Source organism: Chroicocephalus ridibundus, chromosome 1 (assembly GCF_963924245.1).
Source record: "Chroicocephalus ridibundus chromosome 1, bChrRid1.1, whole genome shotgun sequence".
In the NCBI taxonomy this organism is placed as follows: domain Eukaryota; kingdom Metazoa; phylum Chordata; class Aves; order Charadriiformes; family Laridae; genus Chroicocephalus; species Chroicocephalus ridibundus.
In genome coordinates, this window is record NC_086284.1 from 130,095,920 (window position 1) to 130,118,868 (window position 22,949).

The window sequence follows — 22,949 nt, forward strand, 5'->3', positions numbered from 1 at the left end:
GTTATTGTTTTTTGTGCCTTTTTTTTTGTGTGTTTTTGTTTGTTTGTTTTTCCAGATGATCCAGAATAATAGAATGCTTTGGCAGATTTCCTAGTACAAGGTGTGTATTACAGAGTTGCAGACACGGACTACGGCCACAGTCTGCTGATGCAGCTGGGATGTCACAGGTCATTTCTGTGGCTACAGGAAGAAGGATGAGCAAAACTGAGGTGCGAGGGCAGTGAGGCAGGCAAATGCAGTCTGTTCAGCGTGCAGCAGCTGTGGTCCAGTTTGTAGACGTGAAAATTATCTAAAGATGCTGCTGAGGCTGAAATTGAATGCCTGAGGGACAGACCCTGATCTGCTGGCAGGCAATGGTATCAGAAAGAAGCCCAAACACACTGATAAGCCAATGAGACATTATCAGAGGCCCTTCCAGACCATCATTTTAAAAGTAAAACATAATAGAGGGAAGGGCTGGTCAGGCCAGCTCTACGCCCTTTGTCATAAACTTGCCTGGTCTGAGTTACCAGGTACTCAGGATAAAACATTTAGAGCAGTGCCTCCCCACGCAGAATTGTCTATTGCTCACACGCAAGATTCTTTCCTCCAATATTTCCTCTTGCTCCCTGGGAGAGTTCTCTTCTTGTGGTTGTAAAAGCTAATCATTCAAAGAGCTACCGTTTCACGCCAGTGTCGAGCTGGCACCTACAAGCTGGCCCAGAAGTCACCTGCTGAGCGCTGCTCGGAGCAGGAAGCCTTGGGTTGGTTTCTGTGTCAACCACACGCCAGCCTTTGGTGATCTGCTGCCGCATGGTGGATACTGCAGACACTACCCGATGTCCCTTCCCACTGCTCGACCTTCACTGGGTCTTTCCAGTGCTCAGGCTGTCCTGAATGCCTGTGCGTGCCTGCGAACGTGTCCAGGTGGCCCAGGTCTTCTCCAGTTGTGGCACCTTGGCCAAGGGCGGCAGTGGCAGCAGGACTTTTCAGCTGTTGATGTTCAGTCATGTGGGATAAATGGATTTGCTGGCTGCAGTGAAGCAGTTCATTATGATTATAATTATTATATATTACTATAATGTTGGGGGGCATCTCATGATGCAAACCATGGAGTTTTATGGATTTATTACTACCTGTGATTCTAGAGCAACAAAAATGGTGGTGGTGCGGCAGAGAGCAAGGCATCATAGCATCACAGAATGGTTTGTGTACGAAAAGACCTCAAAGATGATCTCATTCTAACCCCCCCTGCCATGGGCAGGGACACCTCCCACTAGACCAGGTTGCGAAAGCCCCATCCAGCCTGGCCTTGAACACCTCCAGGGATGGGGCATCCACAGCTTCGCTGGGCAACCCGTTCCCATGCCTCACCATCCTCACAGTAAAGAATTTCTTCCTGATACTCAATTTAAATCTACCCTCTTCCAGTTTGAAGCCACGAGACGGAGCATCTCCCCTGCAGGCTCCTGCCTGGGGCTACCCAGCGTGCCGCTGATGCGCGGGTTGAACCAAAAAAAAACAAACCAGCAAAAAAAAAAGGACAAACCGACGGCATCAGGCAGGCCACCCCCGCCACCCGTCCCTGCCGCCGCCACCAAGATGGCGGCGCGGCGCGGCCGCCCCGCCCCCGCGGCGCCCTGCCCTCCCTGGGCCGGCCGCGGCCGGCGGCCGCCGCGGTGGCTGCTGCTGCCGCCGCCGCCTGTCGCCCTGTGATGAGAGCATCAGCCCTCACTGCCACGTCTCCCGGGCAGCTGCGGCGGCGGCGGCGCGGGCAGCCGGCGGTGTGCAGGGCCGCGCCGAGGCCAGGCTCGCCCGCCTCTTCCTTTTCTGCTTTTCCCTTCCCCGCAGGGCGGCTGCCCGCTCCTGCTCCTGCTCCTGCCCCTGCCCCGCCGCGGGCAGCGGCGAGGTGGGTCTGCCCGGCGGGAGGAGGGGAGCTCCGCGGGGCACTCGCCGCCGCCGCAGCCTCGTCCCCCGCCGGGGTGCTGCCGGGGACCGGGGCTGGCCGCCTGGCCGCTGCCGTCGGAAGGGGACCCCGCTGCCGGCTGATGTCCGAGCCGCGCCGCCGCCCGCCTTTGGATGTGTGAGTACCGGCCCCGCTGCTCCCCAGGGGCAGCTCCGCTCCGGGAAAGGCCCACCGGCCGGTGGGCTCTGCCGGGCCGGGCCGGGCTCGGCGGGACCTTGCCCCCGGCGGTGCGGGGACGGGTCGGGCGGGCGAGCCGCCTCCCTGCGGACCCCCTCCCCCTCAGGCTGCCCCGTCCGTGCGGGGCCGCCGCCCACCCCCGAAACTTCGCGTGTGTGTGTGTGTGGTGCGGAGGTTCTGCTGGCCCTGTCTGGCCCTTTTGGTAAGTTATGGCACCTGGTGTCGGGCTTCTCGTTTCAGACGTTTCCTGAGGTGTCTGGGTGGAAGCAGGAGGTCCCAGCAGGTCGCTGAGATGTGGGTGCTCCTGCGGTAGGAGGTCGAAAGGCGAGGAGGTTGGTCTGGGGTGGGGGGGAGGTTTGCTTTGGAGGTAATCAGTCCTACAAAGGAGGTGGGAGAGGGCACCGTCCTGTGGAAGGTGGAGAGCCGAGGCAGTCCTCTATGCCTGGGCAAATCTAACCTGCCATGAGGTACCGTTTCCAGAATGGATGTGGGTGCGCACCCCTACAGCTGTTCTTTTTTGTACCACTAAGAAAACAGTGTATCGGTCATCCTCCATTATGTAGGACAGCGGTTAGGCCAAGGGTTTTCCTTGTTACATGAGGTAACTCCTTTACCACTCCAGCATCATTTTAACATGATGAACGTGTAGCTGAAACAGAGGCAGCTTTGTTTGCAGTGTACGATCGCTCTCGTGCATGCTTTTTCATCGGGAATAACGGGCCCCTCGTATCACTGGCATCTGTTACCACTGCAAGTAGAGGAATGAAACATCTGTATGCCAAAGTGGTGAGTCGTAAAGTTTTTGAAGACGGGGCATCCCTTCTGTAACCAGCTCAGTTCTGTTAACTCGCTGTGTTCAGGAGAAATTTTCTGGGAGAGAGATACAGTAGTGCAGGGATGGGGATGGGACTGGAATGGCTCAGCTCCAGGATGTCAAGAGCAGAGGAGGACCGCAGCCCTTTAACCCCCAGTCTGCTCCTTCACTCACCTCCTGGCACTCCTCTTGTTGGGGCGACTTTGTTTCTGGCACGTGCTTCTTCCAGCCTCTCCTCCTCGCCTCCAGCCGAGGCAAGTGGTGTCATGATCGGATGATGCTCTGCTGGTAAAACCTGGGCCCACTGGAGCCAGGCAGCGTTGCCCTCTCAGGGAGTTGTGCTGGAACTTCACCCACTCCTTGTTGTCCCTTATCGGACTGGAAGTTCTTTAGGTGTAGGTGCAGCTACTCCTTGTTTCTGTTCTTGAGCATCTTGGACTGGGGTTTTGCAGTGCAAAGCAGCACATAGGGTGGGAATGTTGTCCAGGTCTGACTTATTTGGAAGGACAGAGTTGCTCGGGTAGTATCACTTTCCCAGTTAACTGTGTCCAATGTGATGTGTACTCCTAATCTCAAGACCACAGAGGTCTGCATGCCTCCTGTACAGCTCATTCCTGGCTGTCTCTTTGCAAACCTAGTGACTTGTAGGCATTTGAGACCCGGTTTTTCAGAAGGTCTGGGTATCCACATTCCTACTGATAGAGGTGTCTATATAACGTCAACGTGAGCTTTCAAAATCATTGATAATTTAGAAAAGGCAGGCCTTTTATTTTTATTTTTTTACTTCACTTTTATTTTTCACAGTCTTTCTGACTGTAAAATGGGGTTAAAACATTTTGCTTCCTACTTTTGCAGAGTATGTTTCTATTCTGCTTGTAAGACAATAATTTTTTTTTAAAACTACTTGCTATGTACTGGCTAGCACATTGCTGAATTACTCTTTTTACAGAGACACTAATGGCATCCTGCGGTAGCTGAGGAAATAAAGCTCTTCTCGTCTTAGTGGCCTGCCTATATTAGCAATATTTGTGTGGATGTAACATTGCCAAGATACTTATACGTATTACTCAAGACAACTTCAGTCTGGATATCATGAAACTAATGTTTTTTTTCTTCTGCAGGCATCAAATCTGGATGTTTGAGGATACAGCAAGAGCATATATGCTAGAAGTGTTTGTTAATGTGGCATCCAATTTCCGTGAGTGTTCAGGTCAGAAGCCAGTTGGGCCACTCAGTATGACTCTGTAGAGTGACAGCTACTAAAGATGGATATGGTGCAAAGCAGCAAGATAGTACTGATTCTGAGACCGTCCTGCTCCTCAGTCTCAGTCCTTTCCCTGTGCCTCTGAAATCCTGGAAAAAGTTTTCTTCTGGCAGTTACAAGCATGTGGTTTAGTTTTAGTTTATGGATGTGAAACTCTTGAGTTGGAGGGGTTGGATTCATACTCTGGATTTAAAGAAGAGAGATTTTGTCAATACAAAGATGTGGGTGCTTTTTAGCACTGTTGAAAATCAGCTAGAGTTTTGGTTGAATTTGTTTAATATTAGAATGTTTGGTCTTAAAATTATTACTGATTTCCAACCATTCTTTTGTTTGTCCATTGCGAAGGTTTATGTCCTGGCATGTTTATGGACTGAGAAATACAGATGAGGGTTGAATTTGGCTTGCAGAATCTACTTAAATGCTTGGGATCTTTAGACTTTAGTATTACTTGATTTGTCATGCTTAATTGTGCAGTATGATATTCTGTTATACATGTTTTTCTTTTTGAGGCCCAATTTTTGTTCTCGTTGCACTGCCGTTCAATGGGAGAACTGATGAAGTTTCATGACAGTGCTGCAGTGCTAGTTTATGCACAAGAAACCGTAAGGAAGGCACGGAATTACGACAGTCGACCTTCCTCTTCTTCCGGGGATCCCTTCCCTCCGCCATCTCCTTAATCTGCTCTCTGGCTGCAGAGTTTGGCCTGTCATGCTAATGGGTGGTGCCATGAAATTAGCGCTCTCCTTCTCTTTGTTCACCTAACTGCAGCAGGTCTCTTGTGCTGATGGAAAGTTTTAGCCCATTTATTTCTAACCGTACCAGAATTAGATAAGCGGCACTGCTTTTTTAGCAGGTGGATTTTTAAAATCAGAGGTAAATCTCTAATAGCTGTGTGACTTGGGCAAATAGCTCATGAGCTACCACAAACTCGCCTGAAAGACTTCCTGCCATTCTTCATGGGGTGTAGTCATTGGAGACTCACTTCCAACCTTTTTTTTTTGACTTTTTTGGGCTGCACGTGTTGCAAGCGGAAAATGAGACTTCTGGTGGGAAGTGAATATTGTGCAAGCTAGTCAGAAAAGCCATGCTGGCTAACATGGTGCGGCGGCATCCACATGTACTAGTGGGTTTGAAATAGTTGGTTTAAAGCAAAATTGTCGTTAGGCATCTGTGGGCCAAAATACTTAGAAAGGAGTACGTACGCAGATTCAGACAGCTAAATTAGTCTTGGTATAGTTAATTATACCAGGGATTAACGTCTTCTATTGCATTTTCCCTCATCTGCTTGATTAGTTGCTCTGTAAATGGTTGTATGAAGTTCTGAGTGCCGCCTACCAGAGTAATAGAAATTGAATTGGAGACCCTAACCATTTAGCGGGGAACTTGTAAATTACCTATAAAATACCTATAATAAATTATACCTAATATATATATTACCTGTTAAGAAGCAAGGAGAGGGGATTTGATGTATTCTCTTATGTGTTTTTTTTTTAATGCAAATTCATGATTTATGCAAGTCAGGATTTATTTAGAATTCCCTGCAATGATTTTGCTTTCGCACAGTGTCAGGGATATGCAAATCATCGTCACACGGATACTTTCCGATATGAATCCCAGTGCAATGACTTGGGGTAAGGCTCAAGGAGGTGTTTCTTCCTTGTGTTCTACTCCATGCCTTCAAACTCATTGCTATAGATGGCAGATGCCTGCCTTATTTTTATCTAAGTGAGGACAAAATAGAAAAACACTAGTGACTCCTACGAGTTGTCATTGTGGCTGATCTCCGTTAAATTAAACATAGGGATTGGCAGAGGAGCAAAATCAGCAGGAAAGCTGCTTCTGTTTGTTTTTAAAAAAAGCTTCTCTAAAGCACTAAAATAATACTGTAAAAAATATTCACTACTATGTACAGAGACCCCTGGGAGGAGAAATACTTGCTGAACAGTTTATCCTGCTTGGGATAAGGAAATTGAGGTCTAAATCAGTAAAACAACTTCCCTGGAAGTCAGTTGAAGAGGAGAGATTTAAAAAGCAAGAGTTCCTGGCTTGTAGCCCTGTACTCAGGCCATTAGACCCTGTGTACGCATTCAGGATTGGGAGGAGAATGCATATGTCGGTGGCTTGCTTGGCTGGAAATTACAAGATGGGCTCTTAGGCAAGAACATATATATTTTTTTGTTCTTTCCTCCCTCTCAGTAGCGAGCTGTTTTGCTGTGCATTTGCCCTGATAAGTTGGAAAATAAAATCTCAGTGGCCATAGCCAAAATTCCCCTCCTTTCCCAGCCACTGTGTGTTGCACAGTGTAACAGAGGGTGATCAGTGGCTGTGTTTTAGTAGTGCAGTGCCTGTGTGCAGTGTTTACTGAAGAGCTTTGGTGGAAGATGTACTTAGGAATGCACGTTGATAAATCGTATTATCATCCAGCTTTGATAGCTTTGCCCATGTTGGGTCTGCTAACACATTGTCCTTGTGATTTGGCCTTACTTCCCAACCAGTGTCCCCTTCTAAACTGAACTTTTGTTTCTATCGGTAACAGGCTCATGAAGTTGGAGGTTAAAACTTTTTGTGTTGGTACACACTCAAATCCTGTTTGGGATCTGAAGCTGAAACTCCGCCGAGCTTTCAGACAACAGTACAGGTTGCCTTTGAGAACCGTACATGCAGCTCACTCAGTAATTCCCCACCAGCTCTTTAGTTTTAGCCTCTCCCTCTGGATGAGGCTGGACTTGCTGTCTGCCCCTTTCCCTGCACAATTTGGAAACATGGGAATTGTAGGACCAAAATAGACCATGACCCAGCTGATCAGGCCTGCGTTTCCCTCTGCTGATGGAAAAGCTCAACTTTGCAGTTCTATCTTGTTCTCACACCAGAACAAGCCAATGCTTTCTTTATTCCCAGATCCAGAATTTGGCTGTGAGTGTAGCTCTTTGCATCAGAAGAAGCCAAAGAAAACGTTCATGTCTTACTAACTGTGCGATAGATACTGTTGTCTTGGTGAGGAGTGTGTTATCGGCCACTTGTAGCTGCTGAGCCCTGAGGATCTTGTGTTGTGGGTTTGGTTTGTGTTCCCCCTCCCCCCCCCCAGCTTTTTTTTGGAACATAATTTCACTTGTCTTCATTCATAAAATTATTATAGTCATTCAGTAAAGTCTTACTAAGCTGTTTACTTTGACCTCCTGCAGCAGTTAGTTGCACAAGGTAATTATATGGTTATGAGGTATTATTTTATTACTCCAGGAATCATGGCTTTGTTCTTGTACTTGCCAGGGGTTCATTAAGAGCGCTTAGTGTGTGTATCTTCTTTCCTCCAATTCACAAAGACTTGAACTCATCCGTAGTCTGAAGAGGACCGTACTGCCTCCATACCTCTGGAAATCTCTTCCTCACACCCCCTAAAGTAAGGTCTTTGAGGGTGTTTTTAAGGAATGTGTAGGATTTGGGTTGGAAATCCCTCTCCATTTTTAAAAATTGCTTTTTCAGTCTCTTCGATGATTTTCTTGGTCTAGAGTATTAAGAACTTAAATCTATGTCCCATCTTAAAAAGCGTGTCTGCAAAATGAGCTGAACTGAGCTTACTATGCTTTAACCTGAGAGGCTTTTCTTGGAAAACTTTTCTTTCCTGTTCTCATTTTTTGTCTGTGAATTGAAGTATTTGAAGTACTGTGGCAGCTACAAATGACAAGCGCTGCCTTCACCTTGTCTTTAGCTAGAACTCTTTATTTTCCACGCTTATCTGTCTGCTTAGCTCTAGCCTTCCTCACTGAAGATGCCTGAAATGAGTCATACAGTATATCTTCCCATTTGTGAATTCTTGCCTTTTTCTTGCTACTTTCACCTTTTGGCTTTGGCACGTGTGTAGCGGACTGATAGATGGAGCCGCTTCAGCCAGAGTTGTGCTGTATCAGAAAAGCCTATGCTGACTTGGTCTTGCTGGGTTGGTTTTGTTATTACAGAGAAGGTTCTTGGTTCTTAGTCACAGGGCAAAAATCCGTCTCTCTTGTCCTTTTCACTGGACCCCAGGCTGCGCTTCAGGGGGGCTTCTGTCTCTCACCACCCTGAATCTCAATCCGTCTCTCCGTATGGTGTGAGGACTTGGAAAATGTGCTGACTTGGGAGACCTCCCTTCTAACCGGTTTTGCCTCCCAGCCCGAGGCCGAGCTCTGGGCCAGGTGGTGGGTGTGTGGCTGAGTTGAAAGGTTGTGTTGACTTAGCGCTGGGGGAGCTCTGCGCAAGCCAAATATTTAGCTTTCCATCTGATAACCTGTTGGTTGTTTCCACCCTCGCAACAACCAAATGCTTTTTCATTCCCAAACCAATTAAGGGCTTCCACAGAAGTTTTGCAGCTTCTCGGTTTTCGGTGTGGCAGATGCGAGGGCGCTGACAGAGTGGTCTCGTTACCAAGGCATGGGTGCAGACATCGCTCTTCCTCGGCTCTCTTATTTTTTTTTCTTTTTTGGCATTGTGTTGGGTAAATCAGATAACAGCTTTGACTCTCATTTTTTCCATCTGTCAAAATGTTTTTATTTTAGTGGGAGCCTTTTTTTTTATTTATTTAAAGGGGCCTGCAGAAAAGGTGGAGAGGGACCCTTCATCAGGGAGTGTAGTAGTAGGGCAAGGGGTAATGGTTTTACACTGGAAGAGGGCAGATTTAGATCAGATATCAGGAAGAAATTCTTTACTGTGAGGATCGTGAGATACTGGAACGGGTTGCCCAGAGAAGTTGTGGATGCCCCATCCCTGGAGGTGTTCAAGGCCAGGCTGGATGGGGCTTTGAGCAGCCTGGTCTAGTGGGAGGTGTCCCTGCCCATGGCAGGGGGGTTGGAACTACATGATCTTTAAGGTCCCTTCCAACCCAAACCATTCTGTGATTCTGTGACTCACAGCAGTTCAAAAGAAAACTTGACTATAGGGTGAATTTGATGATAATTTGCAAAGACATTAGAATTGCTGGACAAGTGCAAGTTTGGGATTAGGTTGACTGGCTACAGTGACTTGAATTGAGGACATTAGTAGCCAAGAGACCTTTTTGCATTGCTTCTTTCAATTTTGGAGAATGATGGGGGAGGGAGGGAGGAAGAGCTGTTTGTCTGCCAGCTGAAAGTCACAACTGTTATGGTATATATTTAATCTCAAAGGTTAGAGAATGCTACACTATTTTACTCCTCCCATCTTTCCAGAAATGGCTTCACCAGGGGCTAGTAACTGTCTTTTGCAGCCTTGCAAACAAGGTTTTATAAATAACCCACTGTTTGGGACACAGTGAGTTCTTGTCACCTGTGAGGTGGCAACAGAAGTAATATGTAAAGTGGCAGCCCTGGGGCCAGAGCCTTTCACTCAGGCCAGGGTGAACTGTCCAGGTCTTAAACGGTCCCTTGCCTTTGTGGTGTGGGAGCTCGCGTCTCAGATCTTATCCAGATGGTCCAGTTCCAGGATGGATGTTCCCTTTTGAAGGAAAATGGCCTAGAAGCCAGTGCTCCTGACAGCAGGGGGTTGGGCAGCTGCTGCAGCTGGGGGAGGAATTGCTAGATACCCAGATGCAGGAGTGCTCTGGAGATGGGTGGTGCTGCTTCTCATGTCACTGCTGCTTTCACGCTCCTGGGCTTGTACTTTCCCTGCACTGTTCCCAGTTCCTTTATCCTTTTGTCCCACACTTGATGGTAGCTGTGGTTCAGGGTATTACCATTAGCCACACGGAGGGGCTGGAAATGTCAATGGTGTTCTCTCAGCGCTGGTAGTTCCCCATGCTTTGTGTCAGCGCTCAGCAGCCACGTCACGGGGGTGGCCTGCTGCACATCCCTTTGAGGGAGCACTGCGTGGGTGGCAGGTGTGTGTCCACGCCTGCCTCGCCGTAAAGCACGGGCACCCCAAACAGAAAGTCTCCTGTGTTGCTGAGGAGGAGGAAGCAGGCACACCTCCCTTTGCTAACGGCCACAGAGGCAACGTGTTGCTTCACCCCAAGACATCACGTGCTTACTTGGTGGGAGGAAAGCTGCTTTGATCAAGATGGGGACTTGCAACGAGAGACCTGTGGTCTTCTCAGGCCACATTTCCCTTTCTGCTCTTGACAGTATCCGGTTGTAGGACTTGTGGAGCCAAGGAGAGCCTCTTGAATGTTTTCCAAGCGCTGAGAGTTCTCATGCAGCGAACTTCCCGAGAGGATTGGAGGCTCAGAGTTTTCTCCAATTAAAAAACATTAACGCCATCAAAATAACTGTCTGAGCATTGTAGCGTTTCCAGCAAAGAGATGGGGAACCAGGCAGACTTCTCATTGTGATGAGTCACTGACTCTCTCCTGGTTTGCCTCTTGGTAAGAGCTGTTTGGGCAGCTGCTGATGCAGGACTGTGATTCTGAGTGATCGTCCCTGGGGAGCAGGACAGGGCTGCGTGCTGCTTAGCCTCTGAACTGGTGGACAGTTGGATAGTTCGTCTGCTTAGTTCTTCGTCAGTAAAGCCTTGCTCACAGCTGTGGTTCTTGCCTACCTTGATCCTGCCTCATCAGGAGGCAGATGGGGCAGTTGGGGAGACGATGGGGAGGAGGGGTGTTGGTGCAGAGAAACAAAATGCCCAAATCTGTAGTCCTAAAAGCACGAATTAGAAAGCAGAGGGTCTGATGCCTTACGTTCCTGGAACTTCTTATAACCATATCACAGCTGAAGGTTTTGTCTCTGTCCCAAAAAGAGCGTGGTCCCTCTCTAGGACCCAAGAGGTGTCCATACTCATATCCTTTCCTGTGCGCAGACAGGACCACTGTACACTGTTCTGCAGCTGGTCTTCAGATCCTTCTTCTGTGTTTTTATGATGCCCACATCTGTCTGAGAGAGGAGATCTTGGAAGCTAGGCAGTTTCTGTTCTGTGGATGTTGACGATGAAAGGACTACGAGTATGTGACTTATTTTTGAGGGAAATTATAGATGAACTGGGAAGAACAATGTGGAATCACATTAATGGACTAAAAATTCTTGTCAGGAAAAGCTTTTATCTTCCATTACTGACTTTTTGTGTCTGAGACTATATTAAAATAAGATCACTGATGGGGTGGGAGCACTGCAAACAAAGAAGGGAGCCTGGTAGACTCCCAGCTCGCTCTGCAGGCTCTTTATTAATTCTTAATATGACTTGGATGCACACAGGAATCTGAAGTGTCGGAGTAAAGGGTCATGGACACTTTTTTTTTTCTTGTCAGCATATTTTTCACAGTAGAATCATGCCTTTGTTTATTAATTGAAAACTATAAAAAGGCTTTTTCCCATGTCTTTCCCCTCAAAAAGGAGGGCTGTTGATTGGTTCAAGTCCAAAAAAAGCAGACTTAGAGTCAAACTGATGTGTAATCTCACTGCTTTGTTTAACTTTATCTGGGGAGCTTCAGTTTTGTGTGGCTAGTTTTACAAAACAAAAGCAAACAAAAAAGGAATGGTTATTAGGCAGGTCGTCCTCTAACAGACATCTATCTAATTTGATCAGACTCCAGTGAAGTAAAGTTATTTAAAGCTTGGCATGAGGAACTGCACATTCTATATGCTCGTGGATCACTGTGAAAGGGCTTATTCAAGTGCATTTAAAATACGGTGTGCTGATGTTAAGGAGGGCTGCTTTCCACAGGCATTCTTTTTTACCTGCATTGTACTGGTTTGCAAAACCAGAAGGTGGAAATGCGATTACTTAGTTTCCAAGTGTCTATATTATCAAGCATGTGAAGCATACTAATGGGATAATACTAATGAGAGCTGTTAAATTATTTACGTGAATTGCTGAATGTGGCATAAAGTACCTTCCACTGTAACTACCAGTAATTAGACCACTGACGTATTGCATCTGTTATCATAAATAACCTGTAGGTTGAATCAGACCAATTGTTTTTGCTTCTACAGTCCCTGTAATAATTTAATTTGGCTTCAAATGGCTTTCAAAGTTGCGCCTTTTAGAAGTCTTTATCTTTTTCCCTTTTTTTTCCTTCACCTTAACTGCTTATGTAAAGTGTCCAGATACCCTAAGTGAATTCTGCATTGTCTGTTCCTGTCCCTGCTCATCTTGTACACGTAGGAGAACTTTCTTCTGTGTATATTTAATTCCGGAAATACAAATATTCCCAAACAAAACTCTAGAACATCCTAGAGCCTGAAAGCTCTAGAGTCCTGACTAGAAAGGAGAGGAAGAAGGAAGGTTTCGTTTGTCTGTTGTGTTGTCATTGGAATTATAATGAGAGTTTTGAAATCTGCCAATGCCAAAACCGCATTATTTTGCTCCAAACCCAAACTGTCCAATGTTTGCTCTCTTTTCATGCAATTTCACAACTCTCTTTTTTTGGTTTACTTTTTTTTTTTTTTTTGAGTGACCTTCATGTGGGTATGTCTTTTGAAACATCTTATGTGATTTTTGTTGAAATTCTGAGTTATTGGAGTAGAGACGAAGCATGGGAAATTTTAATACAAATGATGGTTCTTTGAGAGAGTTTTTTTAGAATAGTCCTCCTGCACACTGTGGTCATGGTGACAGTGGTGTGACTCATTGAGCAAACTTCCTGGCATTTCTGCCAGCTGTGATTTCTCAGGATTTTAAAGGAGGTGATAACTGAATTATAAATAGACAACAGGTTCCATCTGTAAATTTCAAAGCTAGATCCAGAGTTTCCCAGAAGGTGGGAGTGCTTTTTTAGACCCTGGGTTGGTCCTGGCTGTGACATTTTGCCAAAAGGGCGGACGGTTAATCTCCAGAAATGCAAATCTGTGTCCTTGTAGTGAGATGCTCGCTCACAGTGCCTCGATTCTGTACAACACACGCACTTGGATTGACTTCCAGATTTGCACTCCAGTTCAGCCTATCGCTTTTATGCCTGCTAGCCGTCAGAAACTTACTTGACTGCCGAAATCCTTGCAGTGTCAATCAGTGAAATAAAAATCAATATTTACAGGCTCACTTCTAAATTTAATTTTTTTTGAAGTCTGTGGTATGTAATTGCATGGCCATGCACTTGAAGGACACTTATATGTGTGTTTTGCTGCACTACTCTGCTAGCTAGAACCACTTTTATATGGATGTCCTACCATTGTGTCAGTCAGGCTTTCTTAGCACAGAAGGGAGCTGAACCATGCGATTAACTTCACAGAGACCAATTAAGGCTGTCTGTTCTGAGCTCTGGCAGGATGTCCAGCGTCAGACCATGTCAAGTGATGTATTGGGTGGTTAAAAAGACCTGCGAAGCTCTAGTTGCTCCTTGCACCAGAACAAGGAGAGGGCTTTTCCCAGACTTGCTTTTGAAACAAGGCACACAGTTGTGTGTTCTCCAGTGCTGGAGATGCTTGGTGGCTCTTTCCAGCCAACAGGAAGTGCTCACAGTCGCTGATGGCTAATTTAAGCAGCTGCTTTTTAAAGACACAGTGTCAGTGGCATCCGTTCTGTGTATCCGAGCAGACGCTGATCTGGTGCTGTTGAAAGGGCACAGTGTTTTAGGGTGGTGATGGGTGTCTCCGCAGGGCTCTGCATGTATGAGTGGCTTCCTTTTGCATGAACTCCCTTGGCTGGGGTGTGAACTTGGTGACCAGCCGTTTGCAGCTTAAGTGATGTTTCTGCCTCCTTTGCAGACCTGGGAAGGCTTCGGGATCGTTGTCTGGGTCTCAGGGCACAGCCTGCTGGAGGCACTGGAAGTGGATTGGTTCCTGGTCATGCCCGGTGGAAGGAGGGGACCCAGCCGGCAGCAGCTAAGCCGTTCAGCTTTGCCTTCTCTCCAGACGTTGGTTGGCGGGAGCTGCGGAAACGGTACCGGTTTGAGAAACAGGTGAGGAAAAAGGTAGGGTTTTTGAGACACCCGTAGCTAGGACAGTGCGAAAAGCTAGGAGCCTTGATCCACTCTGAACTCTGTGCAGGAGTGTGGCTTTGTGTTTAAAGCAAGGAACTGGGAGATGTGAACCTTGAGCCCTCTGCTGTGCCATTAGGAGATGGCCCATCCAAGAGGGAACGTGCGCCGTGTGACAAAGCTCTTCCAGCTTCTCTTTTAAGCTCTGCTGTGGCACATGATTACCTCTGCGGCCCCTCTCTTGACTTCATGCATTAAAATCAGCCCTGTGGGGAGGATTGTGGAAGTGGTCTCTGCCACCCATCACCACTTACTATGGTCGCAACAGCCAGGGGTGGAAGTTGCATGGTGCTGAGTTTGTCTTTTCCTGCAGCAGATCCCAGAGCAGTGAGTCCTAGCAGATTATGAGTCCTTGTCTCTCTTGCCCATTTGTCTGCAATACCACAGGGAGTTAGTGTGACATGTCAGAGCTCAGCTGTGAGTGCCCTTCCTACGTGATAGAAAGGCAGGGCAGGAGGATGCCTATATTCTGTTTTAGCTGTGCTGGCTGCAGATGAAACAAATTCTCACAGTTGGCAAAGCTCATCTTCATTTTCTGGGGAAGTTGAGGGCTGAAAAAGGAACACACAGTGACATTTAGATCTCCACATTTGGCACAAAGACTTAAAAGGGCCCAGCGTAACTTCCTTCCACACTGAAGTTATCAGACTAGAGAAACTACTTGCTGCATGTTGAGGCCCTGAACTACTTGGTATAGGTTCATCCTTACAGAGTAGAGAGATCCAAGCCATTTAGCTTTGGCCTTTAAAGACTTCTCTGTCTGGGATGGGTGGATGGATGGCACAGTCTTAGATTCTTGAGGAACAAGTGAGACCATGAAGTCAGTGCCCCAGGGTCCAAGGGGAGCATCACTTATCCTGGTTTCAGTCACACACAGCATAGTTTATATCTGAACTTCCTCCATCGGTTTAGTCTGCTGGAGCTTTTAGTTGTCCTAGCCTCCTCTGAAGGCTAGGAAAGAAGGAAGTGTGAGAATAGTTGAGAGGTCAGCCTCTAGGAAGTGGCTGAACTCCTCTGTTCCATTTTTAGTTATCTCTTTTCAAGAGAGAAACTGTGAGCAAAATGACAATGTGCACTTTCCAATACTGGAGAAGGAGGCTGGGTGCTACTGTAATGTCCCAGTGATGGGTGGAAGGAGCCAACATTAAGCGCTTGGTCTGGCACAGAGTTCTCAATGATTTTTTGCTTGGAGGTGCTTCCTCACCCTGCACCTCTGTTCCTCCATCTACAAATTTACTCAAGTATTGCTGGGCATGTTACAGCACCTCTGGCAGATGAATCTGTTGTGTGGAGAAAATGCTGGGTAAGGGTTTTGTCTGAGTTAAGAAGATGAAGCTCACCACCAGTCTCGTGCCAAAAATATAAATGCAAGACTTCTGCCATCTCTTCTCTAGCAATTCCTAGTCCCATATTCACAACCCCAAGCAGTCCCTGTCCTGGAAAATGGTAGAGATGATGTGGAATGTTTACCAAGTGAGTGATATATGTCTGCTTCAGGAATGGTAGCGCCATCAGCCTCTCTGCACCTCCAATCACAGCGCTGATTACTCCAGAGCCTGTACGTCACTGCCGGATCCCTGAACTGCCATTGGATGGGAGTCTTCTCTTTGAATTCCTGTTCTTCATCTACCTACTGGTAGCCCTCTTCATTCAGTACATCAACATCTACAAGACTGTCTGGTGGTACCCATACAATCATCCTGCTTCTTGCACTTCACTGGTGAGTTCCTCAGCAAATGCCATCCCTCGTCCTTTTTCATTACACGGCTTTTTTTCATGCTTCAGCAGTCCAGGAATCACCGAGCATTTGACACTAGAGGGGTGAAGGGAAGTTCACATGCACCCCCATCAGTCAGGGCCACGTCATCCCCCATTTTGCAGGGGAGAAAACACATGGAAGGTGAGAGAGAGGTGTCAGCAGGACTCCTTCAGTCGAAATTTCTTGTAGATACTTGCATGGCCTAGCTAGCCCCTAGGGTCTGAAATGGAGCTGGGACTCCAGGAGCCTGCTCTATCCTGCTGTGGATGCCCCTTCCCAGTGGAAATAACAGAGCCTGAGAGAGGGGAGAAGATGCAAGTTTTCATTAGGATCTCACAGCAGGTCAGCAGCAGAGGAGTTGGAGAGGGGGTCAGATCCTCGGCTTACGTAAACCTTCCAGTCTCCTCGGTTTCAGTCTTCTTCCTGGCCCAATAAGTCGGACAACCTAGCAGTGACCTGTACCTGAGTCAGCAAACCTCATCTGAGTGAAGCTAGCCGCTGAAGTCCTTTGGTTTCTATTGTGTCCTTGCTGCTTGGAAGCATGAGGTGGTTCCTTAGTTAACTATACCGACAGGTGGTGCTGGTGTTCCAGTTATCCAGCTGTTAAGTTTAAGTTCAGCTATGCGATGCTGGACACAGCTTTCTCTGAAGAAAAAGCAATCTGTTTTGGGCTCCTTACCCAAAAGGATTTAATGATCGTTTGTTTGTTCCCATCATAAGGCAAGCATTCTTTTTTTACCCAAAATGTCCTTGAAGTCCCAAACAGCAGTATTTGGAATCTGCTAACTGTTCTGGCCAGAACATATTTGATAGCTTCACTGAAAAATTGTAAGAGGTCCAAGAGCTGTATCTAACTTGATGCAGCCAAAGTCAACATTAAACTCCTAATTCAGATCGATGACCCACGAAGATGACATTTCTCAGATCAACTTGATTATCAGCGAGCATTGGTCACTACAGACCATATCTGAGACGAAGAACTAAAGTGAGCTGGTGTGCTCACTCTGTTCTCCATTTCGGTTGCCCTTGCTGTGGTTGCTCAGTGGCTTTTCCTGGGAGAATTTGCAGCCCGTTCTCCATAGTGGTATCCTGGTCCTAGATGTCCCTTTGACCCCCAAAATACCTGCCTGAAGGGTGGGTTTGTTTTGTTTTCAGTGGAAATCTCTCCATGGAAAGGAACCTCCATGTGGGGAAGACCTTGCTTCTGGAGATTCTCCTGTGTTACTGATATTTATCCCTTTTCTCTCATCCCTAATAGAGAGATTTGGGGAACGCTTACACAAGGCCCTAATGTGCTCTCAGCAGCCAGCTTTCCAGTCCCACCCCAGCTGGGTGGTTTCAGAGTCCCTTCCCCTGGTGAAGACATTTTTTCTTTCCTCCTTCAGAATTTTCACCTCATTGACTACCATCTGGCGGCATTCATCACAGTGATGCTGGCGCGGAGGCTGGTGTGGGCCCTCATCTCTGAGGTAACATTCCCACTGTTCCCTCTCCTGTCTGTGGTACGGATTGCAGAGTGTGAACACCCATGGCCTGAGAAAGTTCTGCGAGTTGGATAGCTGGAGGGTTTCCTCCCCCAGAACAAGTCTGGGTGTGAAGGACTAAGATTTTTGGGGATGCCCTTCTGCCTCGGAGCTTTTCTCCTTGAGCCCATTCATTGTTCTGCAGCATTGGGTAGCTCTGTTGCCTCTGCAGCTATAAGGAGATGAAATGGTCACACTTGCTTCTTTATCTCTGCAGGTGCAATACTGTACTTCGCTATCTCATGCCAGTGAAGTGGCTGAGAGAATTGGAAGCAGAAAGGGGAATAGTGAGGTTAGCCAAGACGGGAAGAATAAACAGATTAGAGGGGAAAGGTCAGGAGGAGGATGTCTGAGTACACTAAAATGAAATAGGAATAGCTGGCAGAACTTCTTATCCAGTCCTGGTTACTCAGTAACTTCGAGGCTCTGGTCGCGTCACCTCAGATTTTGAGACCCTCTCTGTGTTTGTGAGAGCAGAACCAGGCCAAATACATGTTGAGGAAAATGCAGGTTCTGTCCACTGAAACCGTTAACACAACTCCAGACTTAAGCAACAAGTTTAAAAATAAATAAATAAAAAAAATAAAAGAACACTTATGTCCTATTGAATAGGTGAATGGAGAAGGTGGTATCTCAGAAGTTTTCTTTTCATCTCTGATTCCTGCCATTTTCATTTATGTTCCCATCCTCCGTAAAACCTTCCATAGACTGAAATTTTTGCATTGAACCTTCCATGCAAGTTCTTGCGCGTCCCATCTATTGGCTCGAATACCTAAGAATCTTTTCATAGTTCAATTTGCCTTCTCCCACTTGGAGACTAGAACAAGCTGTTTTTCTGTCCTTTTGAAGGTGGTGCTTCCTCACTAGACTGTAGCCTGTACAATCAGTAGAAATGGAAATCTAGTTTTAAGATTGTCAAGGTGCACCGTCTTCTCTTCCCTCAGCTGAGAACTGTGACATTCCAGTTCTTTAGGAAAATTAATGCTGAGACTTGATCATTCTAAAGGAAAAAGCAAGAGAAAATGTGTTTCAGGATATCCTGGACTATCATCAGAGCAATAAGGAACTTGAGCAAAAATATTTCCTACTTTTCAGCTCTGAAATTTTTTTTAAAGGCTCTATTTTAGTCATGTCCTACAACATGCACTTATTTGAATCTTTGGGATTCTACCAAACACGACTAAAATCAAAGGAGTCAGTCTCCTACTTTTGGCAGGAAGAGGGCAGCCATCCCTCTTACGGTGCCTCCTGGCACCCCTCTCCCTGCTCCTCCTGTGCTCCTGTTCTAGCACTGGTGTTACAGGGCTGCTGAATGTTTCTTCTCCGTTTGCAGGCCTCTCAGGTGGGTGCGACATCAGTGATTCACTACATGGTGCGCCTGGTGCTGCTCACCCTCTGTGGATGGGTGCTCTGCTGGACTTTGGTCAACCTCTTCCGCAGCCATTCTGTTCTCAATCTTCTCTTCCTGGGCTACCCGTGAGTCACACCACCTTGTACCATCAGGGTGCGGGGACTATAGCCACTTGGGGGTGGCATGAGCCACCATGGGAAGCAGAGCTGTTGGCTGTAATCTGCCTCCTCATCTTATGATTAAAGGGGAAGGAGGAAGGGCTGGAGGATGGTGTGAGGAGGTGATGCTGAGCTGATGAAGCAAATTGCCTCAGTATGCTGTTTGCATGAAGGGCCTTTACTGCAACTGAAGACTGAGCCATTGGGATCACTGGTTCCACAAATGGGATTTAAAGAAGCTTCTCTGCACAGCTGTTGAAGCTGCAGCCTCTAGCCTTTTGTGGGGGAGAAGAGTTGGTCACTAGCTTCTGGAGTGAGGGTTCCCATGTGGTGTCCCTCTCATAACAGCCAACAGCTGTTGAGAAGGTCCCCCCTGCTTCATGTTGAGGTGGCCGTCATTTCAGCCCTATTTTAAATTTCTTTCCCTGCAGATTTGGTGTCTACGTTCCTCTGTGCTGCTTCCACCAGGACAGCAGAGCACAGCCCCTGCCTGCGGACTGTGGTTACTTGGTACAGGACCAGATGGTGGATGATGGGTCTTCAGCTGTCAGCAGCCTGGTCAAACCCAAAGATTTCCTCTCACTTCTGTGGGAATCCCTGAGAGAACAGTTCAATAATCCTACGTCTATCCCCACCCACAGCTGCCCCCTCTCCCCAGATCTCATCCGCAATGAGGTGGAGTGCCTAAAAGCAGATTTCAACCGCAGGATCAAGGAAGTTCTCTTCAACTCTCTCTTCAGTGCCTACTATGTGGCATTCCTGCCACTATGTTTTGTGAAGGTAGCTTTTGTCTGGCTCTCTCTGTGCCCCTGCCCGCCGTCTCCTTCTGAATGTTGTGTGAATTGCTGCCAGGCTGGATTCCTGGTTAATTCCCCTTTTCTCTGTCTCCCCTTTGGCAGCCCGGATAGCGGAGCATGGCTGCATCCGGAGTGCACTAGTACTGCTCCTGGTTGGCGGATAGGTATTGCCATAAATGTGATGCACCTCTAGTCCCATCACCCACTTACTAACTCCCCTTCTCCCACCCCCTGTCCTAGGCAGATGGATAGCTGTGTTCTTTCTAGAAAAGGGAACCTGTTGTTACCTGTCTCAGATCCAACGTCCTGGCTTTCGAGTGCTTGGATCAGAGGCTTTGATGTTCAGCCTGTTGGAAAACAGAGCCAAGTAGGATGCTTAGCAAGCTAAATCCAAGAATCTCTTGTCAGTGTGGGGGTTGTATTTTTTTAGTCTGTCTTTTTTCTAACTTGAACGAGCTCCAGTTGGTGTAGTGAAATGGGCAGGGCTTCACAATCTGTGCAGCAGTCTTGGTGCAACTGGTGCTCCTGGGGCAGTTCTGTGGCAAGCAAACCTCCTTGTTATCTGCTGCTGGAGGAGGAGATGCACCAGCTGCAGCATCACCCCCTGTCCTTTCTCCTTCAGGTCAAGGAGAAGGGAATCTTGAGTGTTTCCTAAGCTGTAACCCTCTGAAATCACTGGTCCAAAAGCGCATGCCTGTAACGTGTGGTGTGGGTCTGCTGGATGCACATGCAGTATGTCCCCTGTCATTCCCTCCTCTGCTTTGTGACAGTGGTGCCAAGTTCTTGTCTGATCTCTTTGCAGAGCACCCAGTACTACGACATGCGCTGGTCCTGTGAGCATCTCATCATGGTGTGGATCAATGCCTTTGTCATGCTCACCACTCAACTGCTGCCTCCCAAGTACTGTGACCTGCTCCACAGATCAGCTGCCCACCTCGGCAAGTGGCAGAAACTAGAACATGGTTCCTACAGCAATGCTCCACAGCATATGTGAGTGTGGGGATGAGGAGGGGTTGGCATGCCCAGCAAGGGGCTGAGAAGGCATTCTAGTAGATAAGCAAGCATCAGCAATGCTTATTTACTGAGGAAGCTTCCCCATTCACCACAGTGCCAGGTGTCACAAGTGCAACTCTGTTGGTCTTTCTGTTCCCTAGAAATAGAAACATCTGCTCTAGAGAGCTGTGAGGTCCTGCAGTCACCACTGGTTCCTTCGCAGAAACAAACACTGAGATCTTCTTGGTGTCTGGAGAAGTAGCTTCTGCAGGGGCAGGGGGCGGTCCCCTCCAATGCAGGGGGCTAAGTTCTTGCACTTAGAAGCCAATTGCTCACATTAATCGGTCAGAGTCCATCTGGTGGGCTTGTGATCACCTCTCTGTGCTTTTCCAGTGGGAGCTAGGACATGTCCTTGTGGCAGAGGCTTTGGTGTTTTTCAAGATGCTGTCCATCCCTGTGAAGTCATGTTCAGGGAGTTGGGAGCACAAGTGCTAATGCTCTGGCTGTCTTTCCCCACAGCTGGTCAGAAAACACAATATGGCCACAAGGAGTTCTGGTGCGACGTAGCCGATGCCTGTATAAAGCAGTTGGGCCTTACAACGTAGCAGTGCCTTCAGATGTGTCCCATGCCCGCTTTTATGCAAGTATCTCTTCTCTTTCTTGACATTGTGGGAGGGAGGAGAGGCCCGAACCTAGCTGCAGCAGAGCGGATTGTGCAGAACAGAGTTCAGTGCTGGGCAACAGCCTGTTGCTGCTAAACAAAAAGCCTGTTCTCAGCCGAGGGGCTTTCCCATTGCAGTGCTACAGTGATGTCTGGGCAAGATGGAAGCCACAGCTGCCTTGTCAGTGCTTTCTCATCATGGTGACGGAGCTTTCCCATCAGGCGGTGGCATATTCTTAAGAGGGTTCTAGTTAACATCTTCCAGGGAAAGGGGAAAGTACGTCAGCTGGCCAGTAGGTTATTTCACCTGTCCTCCCCTTCTCGAGTAAAATGACACTCCTACGCGCCTTGTCTTTCATGCTATTTTCCCTAAGTAGCAGCTCAGTGGTGGCTGGAGTACAAACACTTCTTCTGCCCAGCACAGTGGTTGCTAGCTCAGCCTTACGCACGTGCCCCTCCCCACTTTAACAATGCAACAAATTATAGAAGTCTGTCCTCTTTAACTGTTTCCCTGCAGTTCCTTTTTCACCGTCCATTACGGCTGCTCAACCTGCTGATTCTCATCGAAGGCAGTGTGGTCTGCTACCAGCTCTACTCACTGCTGCGCTCAGAGAAGTGGAACCATACCCTCTCCATGGCCCTGATCCTTTTCTGCAATTATTATGTCTTATTTAAGCTCCTCCGGGACCGGATAGTATTAGGCAGGGCGTATTCCTACCCACTTAACAACTATGGACTGAAGGCACACTAGGCCGGCCAAACGTGTACCCCTTCTCTTTCCCTTCCCACAGGGCAGGGAAGGAACCTCAGAAAAAAAATATTTTCGTACAGTTCTATTTTTTTCTTGCGGCGTTTATAAATATTTAAAATATTTTATATTTTGTATACTATTGTTTTTGTGGGGCGGGAAGGGAACCAGTGGCAATTAAATGTCGCTTTATAAACAAGGTGTTATTTTATATATATATATATATAAAAAAAAAAATCAGTGTGTACATACCATATATCTCTACCCATACATATATCTATGTGAAGCAACAGGATTGTGTGTGTGGTCACTGTGTCTGCTTTGCTCACACAACTGCCTTGCTATGGCGCATACTGTGGGGATAGAACTGCTGTTAATTAGGAACTGGTCTGCTGTAGAACTTGGATAAGCTAAAAGCCAGAGGAAGAAAGGAAACACGGGAGCTTTTCACAAGTATGAGTAAAGTTTATCTTAGTAACCTTAGTACCAGGGAAGTCTTGGACTGGAGATGTGCACTGATGTGATACCAGTTTAGGGAAAGGAAGGAAACAGTGTGCAGAAAGACAAAGTTACTGTTAGTAAAAGCTCTCAGTTCGTTCTTCTTCCCACTGTTAGCAGGGCGCAAGTATTAGTTTTAAAAAACAAACTCTTTAGCTCCTATTTCTCATCCTAGCCCAGAGAATGAACTAAATATGGAAATTATCATTTTAGGAAGGGATTTGAAATAAATAGCTTCATCTAGCAGCATGGTAATTGAATATTTTAAACATCCATCTCTAATCCATTGAATAATATAATTAAGTGAGGAAATATTCAGCCATGTCCTTCAAGCAGCAGTGCTCCTGGCAGAAATTTATTCTTGTCAAACACTTAACTCCCTTATTGCTACACAATACATTTCAGCAGTGT

The 22,949-nt window shown here is 47.1% G+C and overlaps 1 protein-coding gene across 3 annotated transcripts; it reads left to right on the forward strand.

Annotated features, from left to right (window-relative positions):
• The first annotated feature begins 1,673 nt into the window (after nt 1-1,673).
• TMEM39A (transmembrane protein 39A) lies at nt 1,674-22,703 on the forward strand. Of its 3 annotated transcripts, XM_063351631.1 has the most exons (11): nt 1,941-2,062; nt 2,363-2,454; nt 4,058-4,146; nt 13,779-13,972; nt 15,548-15,770; nt 17,195-17,278; nt 18,666-18,808; nt 19,273-19,621; nt 20,441-20,628; nt 21,151-21,271; nt 21,810-22,703. In XM_063351631.1, the coding sequence occupies exons 3-11, from the start codon at nt 4,117-4,119 to the stop codon at nt 22,041-22,043; spliced, it is 1,566 nt and encodes a 521-aa protein (XP_063207701.1). In that variant the 5' UTR covers nt 1,941-2,062; nt 2,363-2,454; nt 4,058-4,116; the 3' UTR covers nt 22,044-22,703. The 3 variants fall into 3 exon arrangements, with proteins under 3 accessions (XP_063207717.1, XP_063207701.1, XP_063207709.1); XM_063351639.1 differs by lacking the exon at nt 4,058-4,146; XM_063351647.1 differs by lacking the exons at nt 2,363-2,454; nt 4,058-4,146 and having other exon boundaries at nt 1,674-2,062.
• Nucleotides 22,704-22,949: the final 246 nt, after the last annotated feature.